The 21,463-nt window shown below is 39.2% G+C and overlaps 2 protein-coding genes across 5 annotated transcripts in view; both read right to left on the reverse strand.

Moving 5' to 3' along the window:
* The window catches only part of LOC102220079, a 34,999-nt gene extending 32,456 nt beyond the window's left edge, over positions 1 to 2,543 (reverse strand). For all 3 annotated transcript variants that reach the window (XM_023345403.1, XM_023345402.1, XM_005802871.2), the window contains exons 1-3: positions 2,458 to 2,543; positions 508 to 618; positions 18 to 174 (exon numbers count right to left, since the gene is read on the reverse strand). In XM_023345403.1, the coding sequence (XP_023201171.1) occupies positions 18 to 174; positions 508 to 616 (266 nt within the window). In that variant the 5' untranslated portion in view covers positions 617 to 618; positions 2,458 to 2,543. The remainder of the gene's footprint in view (positions 1 to 17; positions 175 to 507; positions 619 to 2,457) is intronic.
* Positions 2,544 to 2,808: 265 nt separating this feature from the next.
* On the reverse strand, positions 2,809 to 21,421 carry LOC102219819 (zinc finger MYM-type protein 4-like). 2 transcript variants are annotated; one of them, XM_023345405.1, is made up of 25 exons: positions 21,198 to 21,421; positions 19,663 to 19,782; positions 19,337 to 19,413; positions 19,096 to 19,239; positions 17,955 to 18,187; positions 16,661 to 16,853; positions 16,374 to 16,577; positions 15,437 to 15,587; positions 14,592 to 14,707; positions 14,341 to 14,508; positions 13,603 to 13,753; positions 12,806 to 12,978; positions 12,582 to 12,726; positions 11,552 to 11,647; positions 11,280 to 11,468; positions 10,450 to 10,562; positions 10,139 to 10,367; positions 8,745 to 8,981; positions 8,562 to 8,668; positions 7,818 to 7,995; positions 7,589 to 7,740; positions 6,616 to 6,730; positions 6,290 to 6,538; positions 4,877 to 5,006; positions 2,809 to 4,156 (listed from the first exon to the last, which is right to left on the reverse strand). In XM_023345405.1, exons 1-25 carry the CDS (start codon positions 21,385 to 21,387, stop codon positions 3,925 to 3,927), a joined length of 4,092 nt encoding a protein of 1,363 aa, XP_023201173.1. In that variant the 5' UTR covers positions 21,388 to 21,421; the 3' UTR covers positions 2,809 to 3,924. The 2 variants fall into 2 exon arrangements, with proteins under 2 accessions (XP_023201173.1, XP_023201172.1); XM_023345404.1 differs by having other exon boundaries at positions 19,096 to 19,242.
* Positions 21,422 to 21,463: the final 42 nt, after the last annotated feature.

Below are 21,463 nucleotides of genomic sequence, written 5' to 3' on the forward strand. Positions count from 1 at the left end.
AATGAAAGTTAACTTACCACCATCGCTCTCCTTTCCATGAAAATTCAAAAACAAATCCATTCAAAGCATCGCCACCTCTCTCCTCAGATCTGATGCCTCTTGAGAATTTCTTCCCACGATATTCCACAACAAACATAGACGGCTTGATGGTTTCATTAGTGAACACGCCTCTTCCTAGAAAATATGTCATCAACTCAAGTCACAATGTATTGATTTGGGTTTTTCAGAGTCCTTAGTTTCAATAACTAAAATCAGACCAAGATTCTTCATTTAAAAAATAAAACTACAAAAATGTTGAACTTGTGATTTCAAGATAAAATTCAGAATAATATCACATATAAAATTACATTTACATAAGAGTAAGAAGACCGAGAACATTTGATTAACTGACAGTCAGTGGTTATTTGTTTGTATTTACAGTAAATGAAGCTGTGGCCCAAGTTCAGAAGACTCTGTGTGTGTGGCTAAAGACTGACCTAAATAATAAGTAAGAAATGCAGCTCCTACCTTTAAAAGAGTCAATGAACTTTTCCTCCAGGAAGGGTTTGTCTTTACAAGCAGCAATGTGCTCCACGGCATCTTGCTCAGGGGTCTGTTTCCCTCTCTGCTCTTTCATGACTATTTAAAAATAAGATTTATGGGTTTTTTAATGTTGGGAACTGGAGATTTATTAACATTATACTGAACGGTTTCATACAATCATATAAAAGAATGGAAACAAACAAATTGATATAATTTTTTAAGTGTATGTCTTGATGCCAGTAAGAAGTATTTAATAGCAGGTATTTTCCAATAATCTATTTTAAATCAAATATTTCCGAATTATCATTTTGTTAAAGTCTGACTGTTTTCTTCATAATGTTTTCTACATTTTCAGCAGTGACAGCTCTAAATATGACTTTAGCAAGTTCGAGCATATGTGCTTGAAAATAAATACATTTGACTGAAATACACAGCAACTAACAAAACCTTGGGGTAATGTATATATTTGAAATACTTTGATGCAAGAAGAATTATGAATGCAAATCAATTTTAATCTAAATAAATGACTTGATTTGCAATTGATAGAATAGGCAAATATAGTTGTAAGTGGTTGCATCACAAGAGGAACAACAGTGTTATCAAGATTTACCTGTCAGTGACCTGAAAAAGTGAGTAATGTCACACAGTTTGTCTCAGGAAACACCAGAAAGCATTACTATAATTTAAAAGAATTTTATAGGGTCCAAATGTGGGTTTGCATGAAGCCCTGTGTTGGTCCGCTAATATACACAGTGTGACCTGTATCACATTGATTTAACCATTGGTAATAAGTATGTTAACTAATGTAATGTTGTAAGAGTTATATGTGAAGACAAAAATATTAATCTGACAGCATTAAAATACTTTCACACACCCACATACCATGTGTGTATCTTAAAAATAAACACAACTACAGTATTTTAACAGCTGAAAATCTGTGGTAATTTAAATAAACTAAAACCAATACAAATCTGGGTCATAATAAAAAAAATGCTTTAAATCTCATTATAAAAATGTATTCTTCTTACTTTCTTATTCATTACAATAATCAGACTAGAATTCCCAACTTGTTATAAAAAAATCTACTTTTCTTAATGAAAACCTGATCCTCTCTAGACTAATTATATGGCATATTAGCCCATTATTGGAATATAAGTACTATAAAAGATTAACAGACAACCAGGCTAATTAAAAATTAAGTCAATTTTGAGGTAAATAAAAGCCATGTTTGTCACACCAACACTAGAACAATGAGCCCTCTGGTCATCAACAGAACTAATCAACAAAAACAATTATATTATTATAATAGCATCAATACATGTATGTTTATACTAAACTGGACTACTCAAAGCTGCAGCTTTCATTAGAAAGTACAATCTGTTCAATAATATGGTAAAAGAATAATCTAATCCAACAATCACATGAAACCAAAACTAAACCATTCCTTCTTGGTACGTTTTGGCCAATTACTGTATATTTAACAAGTCCCATCATAAATATTGTGTATTTTTTGCACATAAAGTTATAACTTTTAACAGGCCACTTAAATATGCTAAATGAAATGGTGCAATAAGTAAATATATCCCACCTAAGTGCAACGGGGTAAAGACAAATGCTGCAAGATAATGATGACCTCAAATAAAAGTTTTATTAGCAGTTGAATACTGATAGTTTAAATAGAAATGTAACCAATGTGACTTTAGCAATGCTTCTCTACCTGGCTACCACGCTTACTGCTCTGACTGGTGCTGCAGAAAGCTCTAGCACTACGTGTGGCTAACTTTGGGTTGCTCCCAAACCTGAGTAGTTAGCATGCTAATCACAACAAATTCAAACTACTTTGTTTTCTTAAATTATGTCCTCCATTTCTTGCTTTGCTAAACGGCATTGGAGCAAGACTACTGGGACATACGTTTCACAATGAGCAACACTTACCTTCGTTTTAGTGTCAGAATAGCTTTCTTTAGTGTAAAGAAACCATTGCAGTCATTTTTATTCTCATTCCCGTCTTGAAAGACCACGTGACCGAAGTAAATAACTAGTCAACGCGCACGGCAGAAAATTTGACCAATCATTGACTGTAACGTCACTAGCTTAGTGCGATGTCAGTGATTGACACTTGAACGAGCGAATCAGATGCAAGGAGCAGCTGAGAACTGTGAAGAACGTGTGAACGTGTCTTATGGGGACATTCTGAGGACAGGCAAAGTCCTCATAACCACACTAAAAAAATAACCCTAAAATGTAACTATCAGAGACGAGAGAAAAATAATTCAGGTTCACAAATTCAATTTAAGACATTATTTTATTAAAAAGAGAACAAACAATATAAAACAGACAACTATAATCTAAGGACAGGAGGTTAAAATAACAGCTTGCTTCAGTTACCCAGCATTATGATCCCCGGACTCATTTTGGATTCAACAATATTCCAAAAAATACCAAAAACTCATATCAAAATGGCAAAAATATTGTGTTTCAGGTTAGTATTTGCTCTTCCTTTTACAATTGACCAATCCTTCAGTTACATTCAAATTGCTTCTTATTCTCAAGATGTTAGAGAACAAACATCTTTGGATTAGCTCCCAGTACCCTCATTAATATCTGTCATTATGGTCTCATTTCAGCCTGTGATACTGGCTTAGTTTTTATAATACAACAAAATTTGACAGTTGTGTGAAAAGGCCTCTGGGATTGTTTCTTTTTTTTGTGGCTGGTACCCTGCATGTTTTAGACTTTTATGGTCTCGATTACTTGATTTAAATGATTAAGCTTTTGTACTAGTTTAGAAATTTGAATTTGATATTTTGCAGCAGGTTCACATCTAAAACAGCCAGGACACCATCACTCCAAAATTAAAATCTAACATGCATCTTTAGATTTAAAGATATCACATCATTTTCAGGAGTTAAAAATAAACCTTAATGCAATTAAAGTGAATAAAGATCATAGACGATTTCAGTTCTTGTTACTGGGCCAACAGCTCCAGAAACAAACTCAGAATTTAGGTTTTGTATATTTCCAGATTTACTGCAGACCATTCATTATTTACCTTTCAAATAAAAAAAAACACAGCAGACTTGCGTGCACTGAAATGTTAGGAATCATAATACCTGGAAGGAAACCGAAAGCAACAAGATGCAACTAAACCGATGAGCTTTGTGTCTTCATCTTTGAGCAGCAGTAAACAGTCTGCGAGCTGAACAGTCTGCAGAAACAGTGTGCGTTTGAAAATGTGCAACTCTCGCTCAACAGAGTTTAGGAAAGGAACTTTTCTCCAGCTCAGCATACTGCTATCGTGAGTTACCGAGAACAAGTTGTAGTGAACGTTTACGTTTATTTACATTTAGACAGCCAGTTGCAAAACCACGAAAAGGTCACTTCGGTTCTTTTTTTTTTAAATCACTCAGAGTCTTCATCCTCTTCTTCAGGTATAAAAGGCGGGTCAGAAACCACTGGCTGGTCTTTCTTGGTCCTGAGATGAAGCTCTCTGACGGTGAGGATGCGGATCAGCATGGACTCCATGGTGTTGTCGTCCAGAGGTGTGGACGAGAACCACAGAGGGCTGTTCGGGACGCAGCAACGCTCAGGGTGAAGGTAGAACATGTTGGTGCGCTGCTTCACCGACTCCGAGCTGGAAAAGAAATATACAAAAAACAGAGCGAGGATGAGGAGGACATTTTACTCTGTCATATTTAACAGCAACCTTGATCAACAGCTTTCCAAGCTCCTGTTGAAGCTTTGCTTCGGCTTTTCCCATCATTTTAATTCGCAGTAACAGATTGTTTTTGAACTATTTTTCAAGTTTGTTAAACATCTTAACCCCACAATAAAAATGGAAAGGTTTTAAAATTTAAGGGACGGACAACTGTTGTGTAAACAAAAACTTGGTAAAAATTAATATTTAAATCAATTATTCGGGAAATTAAGACACATTTGCTGCAAAAACAAAATTTCTATAGCTGAATGTGTATAAAAAACAACAAAAATGTAATAGTTTGATTGAATATAGGATTTTAGCTCCAATGTGAAAATTTCCCAAAGATTTATTGGCTACAAACTCAGTTCACGGATGATGCATCTGTCAGGTTTTTATTGGATATTCTACTGTTTCTTCCTCATTTTGCTTAACATTTATCTTCTGGAGATGTTGGGGTTTTTTGTGTGTTTTTTAGGTATGATGTTTTTGTTTACTTATTTTTAAGATACAATGCACACAAGAGAGATTACACAAACTTGTCTAAGAAAATTTGGTTTAAAGAACCAAATTAGGAGCAAAATAGCCTTGATGATGCTGATATTAATAGACGGAAAAAATTAAGAACCAAAAGGTGAGGTTGCATCATCCACTCACCACTTGGAGAGGTAAAACTCATAAAGCCTGACTGGACAGCGAAGTGGGTTCTCCGTGTTCTCCATCATCTCCAGGATTTCCTCTTTACTCTCTTCCTCTTTACGCCTCTTTGCTGGAACTCCATCTGGATCTGAACACAATAATTACAGTCAACTGTTGGGAGAAGCAGAGCCACGTCACTGAGGTTTGTCACCATCTTTATGTCTCACCTTTCCTGCACAAAGAAATACAGTGTACTAGAAATGAGCAAAAACATATGAATAAATTGGATAAAACTCAGTTTTCTATGGATTATATTTGAGTTTTTCCATCACTTTAAAGGCTAGAGAAAGTAAATGCAAAAATAAACCACAGAATCGGTAACCACAGGCCTGCTCAATTATAAGGAAGAAAATACTGAATTAAATTACTCAGCTCTTCATTCATTGAATTTGAAAAGATCAGTGAATATGAAACTGATCCTGATGCCTTCTTGGGTTTTATTTATTCAGCTGTAGAGAAAGTCGTTTATTTTGCATCTTTCTGTGCAGAATAAAGCCTGTAACTGTAAAACTGAGCATTTTGTAGCTATTGGTGTTGTTTTTATTTTGGTTTATCAATGTCACAAATTCTATGAACCGTTCTCTACATTCAGTCATATGTGGATCATTTCTGCACCTGAATCTGCTGTAGTTTTTTATAAATGAGGCTCAGTTATGGTTTTATCAATAAAAAGGATAACATAACTACACTGCAAAAACACAAAATGTTGCAAAGTATTTTTTTAGTTTCTAGTGAAAATATTTTAGTATACTTAAAATAAAATAAGATTAACTTAAAGGTAACTTTTTAGTAAAATACAGAAGCTTGTTGAAGTCAATAATCCCTTAGTACTGATAAATGCTAGTTCCACTAGCAACTAACGATTACTTCAGTCATCGATTAATCTGATTATTAACTGGATAAAAAAAAAGGGCAGATTTCACATCAACACCAAAAGCCTTTCCTGTAAAATATAGGATATTAACAGATGCAAATAAAACAACTTAATTCCTTTTAAAATAAGAAAAGCATTTTTTTGCCCTAAAACACAACAACGTAGCGTTCCTTTAGCGAGTCTGATCAATTACTAAATTAGTTAAAAATTATTTCAATAATCAATTATTGATGATTAATTTCATTAATCGTTTCAACACTAGTAGATTATTTAACTTATAAAGGCATTTTTCACAAGTTAAAAATGAAGTAATCCAGCAGTGGAACTGCTGCTTTTTATTCATGTTAATAAATTATTTACTTCCAACGAGCTCCTACACGTCGCTGAAAAGTTACTGCAAAGCTGGTTTTGTCTTATTTCAAGTGTACTGAGATATTTGCACTAGAAATAAGATTTTGGGTTTTTGCAGTGCAAACCAATTGTTATGTGAAATATACCTGACTCTGCTTCGTTTACAGGAATGGGCGGGTAGAAGCGCAGGAAGGTGGTCTTGCTGTTGTCCGGGTTGGTTTTGGTGCAGCGCATGACGTGGGCAAACGACAGCTGGCGGTGCTGCTCCACCGTGGTGAAGCCAAAGTATTTGCAGGAGAAGAAGAGCAGCGTGTTGAGGAGGACGATGGGGGAGTACGCCCCCAGCTGCTTGCACCCCCACAGGAACTCCTCCTCCACGCGGGAATGCACATAACCTGCGAGGGAAAAACGCCGATAAATCGCAACAAATGTACGTCAAAGTTAGCGACTGCTGTGTCTGACATGAACTCACCTCTGGGAGTGATGGTGGGCTGAAAACTTTTCAGCATGTTGGTGAAATCTGTGGAGAACTTGCTGTAGAAGCGATCCATGAAGATGTTCTCCACTCGACCGTTTTCAAACAGATACTGCAGAGAGAGGAGTCGATTACAGAGTTTCTGGTGCAGATCAGCAGCAAAAACCTCATTTTCAAACTGTTTAATTTGATCAGTAAAACTTCCATGTACCAATTCTTTATGCCATACAAACAAAGTCAGTTTCTAAAAAATGTAATCTTGCATAAAACCAATAAAAATATATAGATTTTTACTAGAAAAATGTTTTGTTATGATGATGATGGATGGTAAGCCATAAAAGGTCAAGGCTAAAGATGCTGGCTGTTGAGAGTGCTGTATCCAAGCATATTAGTGGAAAGTTGAGTGGAAGGAAAACAATGGAGGTCCTAGAGCAGAAATCTTAAAGGTGACCCATTAAAAAAAAGTATACTTCTGCCAAAAAACAAAAAGGTTTTGGAGGTTTTGAGGTTAATTTCAGAAGCTTTCTAGGAAAACAAGGAAATGTATAACTTTTGAAACTCAAATTTTCACCTTTCCTCCCCAATACACTGTCACATTTTACAGATGTTTGATGAAATGCACTATTTTTTCCGGCTGGAACTTTTAGCTTTGTGCGTTTCTGGTACGCCTGTAAACCTGCTGCGCGAGCGACGGACAACAAAGCTGCTTCTCTTGGCTACTGGGGGTTAATTTCTGCTTCAGAAATAAAATAACCTGAACAGCAGAATAAAAACAATACATATCTTTGTTGTATCTATTCAATAATTTAGTAAAAATGTTGCTTATTTTGTTGATTAAAATACGTTTGATTCACTGTAGACTCTGCAATAAACTAGATTAAATTTTTAATGGAGTCCCACCGCTAGCAGGAACACATTTGGCCTAAAAACATCGTTTTAAATCAGAGTTTTTGTTTTTCAGCGGCTTCACCTGCTGGATTCCCAGGCAGAGGTAGAACAGGCTGTCGGGGGGGTACGGCTCTCCGTTCGGTCGCTTCACCTCGGTGATGAAGCAGCACAGACCGTAGCTGAGTTCAGCCGTGGTGCAGCGGAGCAGATCCTCCTTCAGCTCCAGGGGCCGTGCTGCGGACAGAGCGGACGTTACTATGGAAACCAGGCGTTTCTGAAGGAGGCCGGGTCCCGCGGCGGGCCGGACTCACAGCCGAAGCGGCGCTGCTCCAGGTTGGGCTGCGTCTGCCTCCACTGGATCCAGGACTTCCAGGCGTCGATGCCGTACTGGCTCTTCAGCTTCAGGATTTCGGCAGACACAGACTTCTTGGCGGAGCTTCTCGGCGAACTTTCTTCAGCTGCTTTAGACAACCGCTGGGATTTACGACCCTAAAGGCAGAAGATCATGGAGAGGTCTGTGCCAAAAACATCCCATAATTCTCCATTTTTACCAGTCAATTTCTAGAATGATGCTGATGACATAGGCTGTTCGACTGCATTTAATTTTCCATTCAACAAGTTGAACAGAGAATGAAGGCAATGAGTTCAAGCCCGATCCAACCCGACTGATTCACTTCAGAGGCTCCAGGCTGAAGTAAACCCAACATTTTAATTTAGATTTTACTTTTCCCCATTTTCAACAACATCAGCTTCTAAAGAACATTTAACACTGGAACTGGAAAACGTTTTAAAAGCCGCCGCCTCCTGGTTTTGTTGGTTACATTTCTATTCATTTTGTATTTTCTTTGACGGATTAAACAGTGTGATTTTGTATACATTTATATCTGGTTTTTTTTTTTTATTATAGTGGCTTTATGAAGTAAAAATGAAAAAAAAATCTCCCTGGCTTCTCTCCCCAAAAAGTATCACTCAGTATCTCCCTCTGCTGCTCCTCTAGTTTTAGATTTTGCGTAACGCTGGTTGCTGGTTGCTGAGACTCGGCTCTCCTCGCTCACCCTCTTGTCCCGGGCTTTCCTGTGGGCTTGTTTCCGTCTCGGCGCCGGCGTCGGACTCGGGGATCTGTTGCAGTGCTCCCTCAGCCGGGCCATCCTCTCCAGGGTTTCTGAAAGCGGCGCTGAACATCAGAGAAACAACCAAAAACATCTCACAGCAGGTCCAGCTCCGCGTTTTACTCTCACCGATGGAGAAATCCGCTTCGATGTCCAGGGGCGGCGGGCCCTGCGACGGCAGCGGCTCCAGATCCGGCTCTGGAGACGGGACGGCGGCGGCGGCGTCCAGGACCGGGTTCAGCTTTTCAGAGGAGTACTGTCGACCCGGCAGCCTGAGGCCGGCGTCGGAGCTCGTCTCCTCCCAGTTGTTCAGGAAACTGGCCAGGTCGTCCGTATCCAGGTCGTCGCTGTAGTTGCTGATATGATCTGGAGAAAAAGAGCAGCAGAGGTCAAAGTTTACATCACGACTGAAAACATTTTAATGGGAAGCAAAACAGAGAGATTCTACCTGGAGTTCAGGCTCCCTGAACAAATGAAACTATTTACAGTTTGTAAAGCAAACCTAAAACTCACAAGCTCTACTCCTCTGATCTCGTCTCTCCACTGCCCTAACGCTCTCTGACTCTGGTCGCTATGGTAATGTTTACACCTTCAAAATAAGATACAGATGCGCGACAAAAGGAACATTTTACTTCACAATAATGACTAATGGAGCCCTGAGCTTGTTTCTCTGCAACCAGACGGTCCATCTGGGAGAGATGAGAGACGATGAGACCCGAAGTGTTGCTGATGCTCAGGGTTCTTGGTCTCATTGCCTCATTAACATCTGGTCACCATATCATGCAGAGCTTGGACTGTGGGAATCACCTGCCGGGATAAATCCATCCTCCTGTCTCTCCTCTGGGCCTTTTCCCTTCACAAAGAAACTTTCCAAACAATCTGATCCGTTTCTGACTCATTTTGCTGCTTGTGGCTCCATGTTGGCGGCAAGACGGAACCGAGAGAATCCGGTTAAAGGATTTTCAAAATAAAAGATCCTCCAGACTCAAATAATACACAAAACGGAAATATTTAATTAAGTACCGGTCCGTGGACCAATTGGTACCGGGCCGCGGGTTGGGGGCCACTGCACTAAAGGATGCTATTATGGACTTTTAGACAGTAAAATGTTTAATTTCTTATTTAAAAGTGGAATTAAATTATTTATTTGCATCTTTTAATGCACTTCCATCCTTTCTATGTTTGACCTGCTTTGACCCGATTGTTCTGTTCTGACGATTAATCAAATAAAACTATTTGCATATTTTAGACTTAACTGCTTCAGTCTTTTGTTAGACAATATTAGAAATGCATTAAAAAATGAAACAATTCAATTCCTTTTATAAACACAAAATATAAACATTAACCAAAAAGCTAAGTGTATACATTGGTTTTGGCTCAGTTACTGTTCAATATATGGTGTTTTTCCCCCCAGCAAATAAACTTTTCTTAAGTCAATTAACTAATCGATTACTGAAGCAGTTGATTATTTCAATAATCAATAAATGTGATGTAATCTTTTGGTTGTTTCTGCAGAGTCTCACCGTCTTGTGCAGGAGCCTCTTTGCTTTCCGACTCTTTCGCCGATGTTTTGTCTTTCCGAGTCTCCGTCTTGCTGCTCTTCTCCTCGTCGCCCTCGGCAACCATCTCGGCCATCAGGATGAGCTCCGCCTCGTACGGATCCGACGGGATCTTCTGCTTGATCTCCTGGATGGTCTCCACGATGCGCTCGGCGCTGTTCATCGTCACGGGGAGGAACATCGGCACCGGCAGCTGCAACGCGGACAAACGAGAAATAAATCTGAGTGGAGCCGATCGAGTTCAGATGAAATCAATAACCAATAATCAGGCGTACAGGTAGCGGGACGTTCAGAGGTTTGGGGACGAACTGGCTGTACATGTTCATGGGAACAGGAACAAAAACCGGGACTGGAACCGGCAACACCATGACCCTGGGGAAGGCGTCTTCTACGGGAAGAGAGAAGGACATTTTAGTGAGGACAGAGAGGATGTTTTTAAATATCTAATAAATAAAGTAATAAATAAAGGCATTAAATGTTTGTTTGCTCTACAGCTGAGAAAAACAAAACATGTTAGAAATATGATATAAATCATTAAACATGGAAGTAATTCAGAAAAATGGTGTTTGAAATTTCTTTGTTTTTTAGGTAAAACATTGCTACGTGTTTTTTCTGCTTATTTTTGTCTAGAAAATTATTTACATGTTAAAAAAAAACTGCTGAAATTTTGCTCTGTAAATTTTCTTTAATTGATTTACAGCTTATTGTTTTGTGGCTAAAGATTGTTGGTTGTATTTTTATTCCACCAATTTGGGAAAAAAGGGGGAAAAAAGAAAATTAGATAAACAATTTTTAATTTACTTTAATCATAAACAACAAAATTCTGTATTTTATTTACAGAATCAGAACATTTTAATTTTTTTACTGCATTTTGTTTTCAGCCAATCAGTGGCTTCACTCAGATTCTGGCTGAAAACATTTTAGCCAGAATCGCGGGTGGATTCGCTTCCCAAGCTCTTTTTCATGACTTTATGTTTGTTATTCTCTGTATAATTTTATTTTTATTGTACAATTCTTTGTGATTTTGCCTGTGATAATTGCTTTCTGAATAAACTTTACTTTGTAAATGTGTGAGGATAAACTGACTGATAGTTTGTGTCCGTACCGGTCTGCGCCTCCACGCTGGCCGTCTGCGTTTTGCAGGAAACTCCTTTGTTCTGCACCAGAGGTTTGCACAGCAGCGCTTTGTTCTTCAGTAACTTCGGCGCAGGAGGAGGAAGAGGAGAAGGAGGAGGATGGATCTTCGCTGTGTCTGTTTGGACATTTCCAGAGCTCTTGGTTTTTGACCTGGTGCCTGTTGAGACAAAAAGGGAAACTTTAGATGTGAAACAAAGAACCGGGTCAGACAGATGAATCGGTTTTGTCTGGGTTCTGTACTGAGGTGCGTGGGTTTGTCTGCTGACTTGGATCTCCCCGCCGGCTGGTCTGCCAGCGACATGACGCTGGCGATGACGGGCGTGGCCTCGCCTGCAGCTGCAGGAACCAAAACACAAACAACCGCTTCAAACCGAGTCCCACGGCTTCTGACCCAAACGTCCAGCAGATGTTTTATAAAACAATAGTGAATAAAGTTCGACTGGACTCTCTTCAGTCGCTTCTCAACATGATTCACAGACATGAAACGTTTCTGCAGGTTTTCCTTTTGGTCGTTTTTCTACCGTTTGAACAAAATATGTTATTAATTATGTCCATCAAAACTTGATTTGATGAAAAACATGAACAATTTGATTTCAGGTTTTAATCATTTCATGTTTTCTGAGCTGCAATCCATCATAAAATTACCTAAAATGTAATTATGGATCAAACAGACCAAAAAAGATGATTAGTCACTTCTGCAGGAAATTAAAGTAAATACTATTTCTTAAATTTTTAGTTTTACATTTAACTGTTATGTAGTAATATGTTGATCATGTTAAAATTATAGAAACATTTATAACATAAATATAGGGCTGAAATTATTAATCAAATAAAAATTAACCAATTATTGAAATAACTAATTTAGTAATTGATTAATCACTAATTACAACAAAAAAACACATTTGTTGAGAAAAGTACTTAGCGCAGTAATTAAGCTATAACTGCATGCATACATATAAATTTTTAAATTTGCATCTTTTAATGCATTTCAAGTATAAAAAATATGTTAATTGGTTAAAAGAAAAAAAGTAAAATCTGGCATTTTTATCTGATTAATCAATAAAATAATGAATTACTAAAATAATCAGTGACAGTGAAATCAATACTTATTGGCCTTATTAAGCAACAGCAGCACTTTCTGTCTAATAACTTGTTTACATTATTTTCTTTATCACTATTAAGCAGATCCCTTCTGTTAAACCTTGTTTAATACTTTTAATAACATTTTCATGCTCAGTAAATGTGGAATAAAGGTAAAAGTGATTTGGACCTTTGATGACTTCGCCCTGGGCCGCCACCCTATCGCAGCAGAACTTGAGCAAACAGCTGATGCCACAGAAATGTTTGACCTCTCCGAGCAACGGCAGGCTCTGCTTCAGCTTCCCTTTGCGCCCGCAGCTGTCGCACTTTGCTACCTGAAGGGGGCGCAGTGAGAGCATCATCATCGTGCTGAAAGCAAACGGAGGCTTCGGTGCGCGGATCGCGGCGGCTTACGTGGCAGAACAGCATGGTGTATTTGGAGCGGCACTCCTCGGAGCAGAACTCCTCGATGGAGCCGCCGTACTGGGCCGTCACCAGCTTCTTGGACACGCAGTGGCAGTAGACGCACGAGTGGCAGTGCTTCCCCCAGTTCTTACTCAGCTCGTGTCTGAAGAGCAGCTTGCAGCCTGGAAACAGCAACAGAACGCGGTTCTGCATCACAATATTATGATTTTTGAATAGTTTCTAGTTCAAATATCCAAATATGACAAATAAGACAAAATTAACTTAGAAGTTACATTTCAGCAAGAAATGTTTTAACATTTCCCTAATGTTGATTTAAAAATGTGCTACTTCCAATGGAACATTATTTCACTTCCAACATGAGAAAAATGTCTCAATATAATCTGCCAGTGGAACTGGACATGTTTTAAATCAACATTAAGGATTTATTGACCAATAAGCTCATTGCTGAAAAGTTTCCTTTAATCTACCATCCTTGAAATAAAACAAAACAGACGTTTGCACTAGAAACTAGACTAGATTTGGTAAGAGTTTGTGTTTTTTGCAGTGTAGTCATGGTCATTCACTGCAAAAAACAAAATATTTCTGGTCTAGTTTCTGGTGAAAATATCTCAGTACACTTGAAATAAGACAAAACTAACTTATGAGTAACTTTTCAGTAAGAAATACGAGCTTGTTTTAACTCAGTAATTCTTGAATGTGAGTAAAGATTGCTACTTAGAGGATAAAAGTCTAAAAATATAATTTTTTTACAGATGTGGAAAACTGCGTAAAGCCGCTGCGCTCACCGTCGCTGCAGAAGTAGCAGTCCTTGTTGTTGATCCTCTTGGCTTCTCTGGTGATCTTTTCGATCTTGCAGTATTCACACAGACTCATCACAGCGTTGGCCTTCTTGTACTCCATCGAACAGTCGGAACCGCAGAGGAAAATTATTTTATCCTGGAGAAACACGGGAACAATCACAAAACCCGACTCTGGGATCATTTATCTGTTCAGATCCAAAGTGCAATTCTAAAAATGATACAAATGTGGCCTGTAGATTAAGATAGACGCTTTTAATTTGTAAGTTTCTTACAACGGAAAATGCAAAGTATGTGTCTTTTTATAACCAAGCTTTGCCAAAAGGTGAAACCATGAATATTTATAGACTTTTACTGAAATGATTCATATAAAACGTTTGCTAAATATAGCAAACGCTTTGAAAGAAGCGGCCCGGATCCTGTTCTTATTACTGAAAATCTGTTCAGTCGAGTCGAAAAGAAACTGAAAACTAGACGCTTTTCTTTTAATACAGCAAACACGCAAAATCTATGATGGAGTATTAAATCACTGTAAAATTTCCAACAAAAAAAATCTAATCTTGAGAGCCATCTCTGAAATTTCTACAAAAAACTTGGAAATTTCTGAGTTTCGAGGAGAAATTTAATCTCAATTTATGACGTTTTTTTTGGTGGAAACTTTCAACTTTTATTGAAAGTTTCCACTAAACTTTTAAGACGGTTTAGTGGCGTCTCGTTTCCTGCTACCTTTATCTGGATGAGCTCCGGTTTGGAGGTGACCACCTGGCCGCACTGGAAGCAGTTGAGCTTCAGGGCGTCGACCAGCTGCGTCGGCGTGGCGGTCTGGGCCTGGGCCGACCCCACCGGCAGCTTAGTGAAAACGTTCAGCTGCGGCTGGCTCTTCTTGAACTTTTCCTGTGAAACAGAAACGATGCAGGAGAAATGTTAGAGTTTCACCTGCGGAGGGAATGAAGCGGCTGCGTTGGTGGCGTCTCTACCTGGAACGTCATGACGCACGGCATGCTGCAGAAGTTCCTGATGGAGGTGTCCGACATGGCCAGGTGGTACGAAGGAACCGTGTTCTTCCCACAGTTGTCACAGTTTAACCGAGCTCCTGCAGAGGAACGTTAGAACCGAAACGTTACTAAAAATATCAAAGTTCAGTCTTATGTCAGTCACAAATGAAGCTGCCAGAATATTAGGAACGTGGCGTTCTCTGTTCAGTCCATACATTCTGCTTATTATCTATAATACTGTTTGTTTCAGGTGATGATAATGTAAGAACTCATGTATCAAACTATTGCAATATTGAACAAAATTAGAACTTTAAATGTATAAAAATAATTTTCTAAATAAATACAAGGTTTATTTGTTTTCTTTTAAAATATTCAGAATTCCTGTTTCAGAAATATACAGGAAAATTCTGCTGCTTTGATTTTAATGATGCTTTATGTATAAAAAGGTGGAGGTATAACAAGTTCGCTTTGTGTTCTTGCAGTTGACAGGAATTTAAATATTGTTTATCCATTTGTGTATTTTTTCAGTCTTTTTTAACTTGTTTATGTAAAGAATAAAATAAACCGTTTGTCTTGTTAACGTAAATTAGCTGCTTTTCAATCTCAACTGATCATAAAATATCTCTGCAGAAAAAACATCAGAGAGTAAGAAAACTGAAACACTCATCATTTACAGGAACAACGTTTCTCAAATGGAAGATCGTTTTACAATCTAGTAGTGAATCACAGAATATTGACTTTTTAAGATCACAGAGAATCAAAGATAACCGGAGAGTTTTCATCTCACTGCTTTAACGTCCAGCAGGAGGAAACGTGTGCAGCCGCACCTGAAGAGCTGACGCTCTGGACTTTAAACGCCATCAAGCAGCTGTTGCTGCAGAACATGTTGACCGACTCGTCGCTGTTTTTGTTGCTGAACATCTGGGGGAGCATGTGTGGCGCGCGGCACATCGTGCACGGCAGAATCACCTTCGTTTTCTGGCAACAAACGAAAAGCAATCAAGATTATTTGTATTGCACATTTCAGCAGAAAGGCCGTTCTCGGTGCTTTACATCATGAAAACATACAAACATCAAACATCAGCTGTGAAACCAGAGTAAGAAAAATGAAGTGTCATCGTTAAAATCATCAATCCACATCAAATATGCTGATTAATTTCTCAAGAGCCTTAGTTAAACGTAGAAAATTTAGTGCTAAAATTTCTGGAAAAAACAAAATCTTATCAAGTGTCTTGGGTTTAGATTTTAGAGAAAATATTTAAGTACACTTAAAATAAGACAAAAAACGAAATAAATCCTTAATATTGATTTTAATAAGTACTATTTTCACTGGCAGATTCTTTCACTATCAAAACATTTTCCCATGTTAGAAGTAAATAACAGAAAACAGTTTCTTACTGTATTAATATTAAGGAATTATTTACTTAAAATAAGATCCTTCATCTTTCTGAAAATGTACTTCTAAGTTAGTTTTGTCCCAGTTTAATAACATGTGAAACCAGACTAAATATACTTAGTAAGACTTTGTGTTTTTGCAGTGTAGGAACTAGTTTCAGGTCAATAATTTGTTAATATTGATAAAACACTAATTCTACTGGCAGATTATTTCATTTATAATGTGGGAAAAATCTCAAGTTAGAAGTGAAATAATCTTCCTGTGAAACTAGAACCGTTTTTTAATCAATTATTTACTGAAACAGTCTCCTATTTCTTGCAAGTTAATATTTTATTTCCAGTGAACTGGAACGCGAGGCGTTCAGGTACCTCCTTGTATTTGGCCAGGCAGTCCATGTTGCAGAGCGTCTTGCTGCTGTCCTCCAGCTTCAGCATGACGGGTTTGCTCTGGCAGAACGAGCCGCAGCTGGCGCAGCCGGCCATCGTCAGGTTGTTGACGGTGCGGAAGCGGTTGAAGCACGCGTCGCTGCACATCTTGTGGACGGTGCCGCGCAGGATCACCTCGTGTTTGCTCTGCCGAGAGAGCAGAAAAATGTTGCTTCACAGCGGCGAGCACGTAGAACCGGGCGAAGCGGGTTCTGGTCCGCTGAACTCACGGTGCTGAATCTGGAGCACATGCTGCAGAGCGACTGCGTCTGCGGCGCTTTGCACGGCGCGGCGCCGGCGGCGCGGATGCTCTGCGTGTGTTTCTTGTAGTTGAACGAAGTGACGCAGTTCTGGCTGCAGAACTCCTTCATGGCGCCGTTGGCGTCTGGAGCCAGAACCGCATCCTGGGTCCGGAGGATCAACCTGCAGGAGAGCAGCGCAGCCGGGTCACAGAGCCGATCGAGACCCGGAGGGGCCTTAAAATCATTTTATTCACTAAAAAGAGTTTTGGAGAATCTGGATTTTTTTCTCCTCTCGTTTCTAAAGCTCAGAGTGTCGGCGCGCCACGGCGGCCATCTTGTTTAACAATCTTGTCTAAAGCTTCTATTTAATAGACTTTTAATTCAAGTCGCCTCTGTGACAGAATATTAGGACCAGGACAAGATTTTTTTACTTTCAATTATGAGAATCAAATCTGGACTTAAAGTTTATAATTATCATATTTTGTGATAAAAATAAAAGTGATGCTAACTATTTATTACAACTTTTTAGGTAATTTTAGCCCCACAAACAAATTATGCTCTTGATAAACATTCCCGTTTATAAAACGCCTCTTTAGGACGCAAGTCATAAAAAATGTGATTTCTATCACTAAACTGCATTTAATCATATTTTCACATTTATTGATGCGTTTAATTGAATAAACAGTCAAGCAAAATATTAAAACTAACAATCCCAACAATACAGATAGTTTTAGTGTTTATTATTAATGGGAATTTATTGTGACAGTTGTGAATCAAAATCTTATGAGAAATTTATCGCAATAAATGAATTGAAAAACGTTATGATAATCATAATATCACAAGAATAACGTTTGACAAACAAAATAATACCAGAATCATTTAGGAGAACTTCAACATGAAAAATAAAATATTTAAATCAGAAATGTTCTGAAGTTATACTTTGTAAGTTTTACAGATAATACTTAATTTAAATACTTTATCTTTTAATACATTAGCATAAAATGATTATCATATGCAGAAGTTTGAAACAATTGAGCAAACTAGGAAATAAACAGATTTTTGCTTTTTCATTAAAACTATCTTAATTTTAATAAGTTTTTCTGGCTAAATTGCATCTTTAATCGGCTAATATTATGACTATGCTCATATTCTGGTCCTAATACTCTGTCATATAATCCAGATTGAGATAAAAACACTTTTTGAAAATATTTTCTGTCATTTCTCTTTAGAAAAGTGCAGATCAGATTTTCGGCCCGGCCCGGCAGCATGCTGGTGTCGTTACTTTTGGCAGAAGACGCAGGGCTTGGTGGCTCCTTTGGAGGAGGGCAGCGACACGGAGAGGCAGGAAGTGGAGCAGAAGAGCGCCGGCGAACCCTTCCTCTGGAACGCCGTCTGTCCCTTCAGCAGGTTCTTCCTGCAGTTGGAGCAGGACATGTGGACGGAGGACGGGTTGACGCACGGCAGCGTTTCTCCAGACGGCGACACGGAGAACACCGAGCCGATCCGCAGGTCGTCCTGTCGACAGAGGAACCGCCCCGTGAAGAGACAACTTCACAAATACCAGACGCCATCTTCCTTGTGAGCAGCGTGGCGTTGGGCTGCGATGTCAACCGAATTATTTGTTTTGGATCAAAGCAGCAGCAAAATGTACAAACAGCAGTCGACCATCTATACGACAGAGTATGGATGGTTTTTGTTTTCTCTGACTGTCTTCTTAAATTCATGATTAGCTGATGAATTGTGTTATTTTTCAATATTAATTAAGAGAAAGATTACATAAGTCCATTATTTTTTTTTCCTTTTCCTGCATTATTATTTTTTATAAGATCGATTTGGTTTGATCTGGATAAATGTTTCTCTGAAGGATTTTACTGAAGATTTTTCACCGACTTAAATAGAACAAACATCTGTTAATGGTTTGAAATCATTGTGTTAAGGTTGGATTAGTTCAGTGACTTTGACTAGGCCTGCAGGATTTCAGAACATCTTCCAACAGCTGCCTATTTTCTTCTCCTTCTCATAAGGGCTTCCATCACTCTGTGACCTTTGACCTCAATTCAGAGTCAAATGTCTCTACAAATAGTTGACCATAAAATTGAGCAATTTGATATTTCTAAAATAAATTTCCTTTACTGAAACGCCAATTCTAAAAAAACAAACTTGTCTTCGATATAAAGTTTGGCGACTCCACAGACTTTATATCAGCTTCGTTCATCTGCTTCTGATCTGGAGACGATACTTTCAGCTCGTTACTGAAAAACTTCCATCCATCCATCGTGGCGGCCATCTTTACGCTGCTGGGTGACGGCTACATTCTGCGCATGCAGGTCGCGAACCGTTTACGCAGAAGTCTGATTGTGGTCTGGTTTCATTAGTTAATTTTATTTTGTTTTGATGAACCACCATGCTGTGCGTGAACTCACCTTGGCGGGTTCGTCCTTGATGCTGGCCGTAGACGTGGAGGAAATCAGCGCCTGTTCGTATTCCTCGTCCACCGGCTCGTCCTTCACTTTGGCCAGAGGCGGCGAAGGAGACGACTTCCTGTCTTCGGTCTCTGTCTGCCCCTCCTGCTTCAGGAAAAAGAATTCAAACACATCAACGACGACCAGAAGGAAGAACGTTTTAGCTCTGAAAAAAAATATTTTTAACCAAGGAGAGACTTACAGAGTCTGATCTGGGAAAGGACAACTTCACCACTTTCATCCCGTTTACCACGGCAGCAGGGGAGGAGCTGTCTCTGCCTGCAGACAGGAGGAGACAAACGGGTCGAGTACGAAAGAAATTTTAACATAACATTTAAGAGCTCAAAATAACTTATTGATTAATTTTTGGAGTTTGAAAATTACATTTTTGGAAAAGGTTTTTTGTTTTTAAAGCTGGATTATTGTTCCAGACCCATAAAGTCAAACACTGAGCCGTTTAGTTTTTGTTAAATCAGATCCATTCCTTGCAGCCGAAGCGGAGCTGCTTGCTGCCGTCGGCTCGCCTACCTGTGCTTCCCGCTGACGGAGACGGAGACGAACTCGACTGCATCAAATCTGAAGCAGACGGTTTCACATCGGCTCCCTCCTCCTCTTCCTCAGCGGAGTTTCCGTCTTCCAGGGTGGAAACTACGAGGGGAAATAAAAACAAAGAGATTAATCCACTGCTGCAAACCTGAAAAGTGTAACAAATGTTGCAGTTTTGGTCCCAAATCAAACAGAGTCTATCAAACCATCAGGTCTGAAAACACACTCACACAAATCAATGTTTTTCTATAGAAAAACTGTCCATTACATCGATGGCTGTCAGGTTTTCTCACCGGGTAGATCAGTAGGTTTGGTTTGATTTGGGAACAAAACTGCAACATTTGTTCCATTTTGTGTCAAGCCAACCAACTCATCTGAGCAACCTGTTCTCCTCCTCGCCTGTGGAGGCGCTGTCCAAAGACCCACTGAAGGAAACACAAAAACCTCTGAAGACACCGAGTACAACTTCCTTTCACACCAAATGGAAACAAAAATGGAGACGTCAAATTTTAGCGGTTGGAGGATAAAGACCACGATCCGTCTCTCCTGCTAGAACTAGGCTAACATTTGTCTTGGTTGTATTTACCCAGAATGCCCTGCGCTGTAGTCCACTTCTTGCTTTTGGAGCGGTCTCCGGTCCACTTGGCTTTCACATATGCATTCAAACCGAACCGAGACAGAGGTTTGTAGGCGGAGCGGAGTTCACTGTTTTGGTCGATTACGCATTCCTGCCTCCCCACCGGACCGGACCGGACCGGACCGGACCGGACCGTTTAGGAAAACGGATTAAAGCGGTGACGCTTTAATCCGTTTTCATGCTGCTCATCCAGTCACATCATTGTTGCTCAGCATGTCGACCATTTACATCCAGGTTGTTTTCTCAGGACGATACAGCTGAGAAATATCTCACCATATAAACATTTCATTTCAGTCGATATCAATAATTATTAACTAGTTTTTGTTTTAAATATCTGAATTATTGCCAAATCGAGATGCAGCTTTTCCTATTTTACCCTCATTTTCCTCTAGAGACGTTTATCTCATTTTCTCCTTTCACCAAACGCTGTTTTTTATTTTTAAGCAGTTATGACGCACAGCGGTAAAATCTGAAACTGCTGCTGTGCAAGTAGCTCAGCAGGTTGTTGCTAGGTAACCAAAGAGAGAGAGAGTTAGTTGATGCCACCATCCTAGCTTAGCCAGCCGCACAAGATGTTGAGTGGTTATTATCTCCCAGAACGCTTTGTGGTTCTGGATCGGAGTTTGGTGAAATTGTTGAACATTTTATTAGACGCATTTCCAACTGATATTGATAATATGTTGATTACGATGGTTAATGTTATTGATTGCTTTTCCATTGACCACATAACTGCACAATTTGACATTTTGAAAACACGTTTTCTGAATGGAAACAGCCATTTCTAAAAAAAATTCCCAGTTTTTGATAAAGTTTTGATGCATGGATGAGGTTTTGTTTTTTTGGCCATATCAAAACTGAAAGGTAAAACTACGCTGCGTACCTGTGTTTGTGTTTGTAGGTGAACGGTTCTGCTCCTCATCCTCCTCCTTCATCAGAGCTTCCTGCTCCATCTGGTCCACCGTCCCGATGTCCATCATCTCATCAAGGTCGTCGGCTGCAGACGCGCTCAGCTTAGCAGCAAACGACGATTTCTCCTCTGATGTCCTGCTGTCCTCTTCCTCTGCCTCCATCCTGCTCTCCTCCTCCTCCCTGTTCCTCTGCTCCTCCTCCTCTCTCGTTTTCTCCTGCTCCTCCTCTTCCTCTTTC

This window comes from Xiphophorus maculatus, chromosome 13 (assembly GCF_002775205.1).
Source record: "Xiphophorus maculatus strain JP 163 A chromosome 13, X_maculatus-5.0-male, whole genome shotgun sequence".
Taxonomy (NCBI): Eukaryota; Metazoa; Chordata; class Actinopteri; order Cyprinodontiformes; family Poeciliidae; genus Xiphophorus; species Xiphophorus maculatus.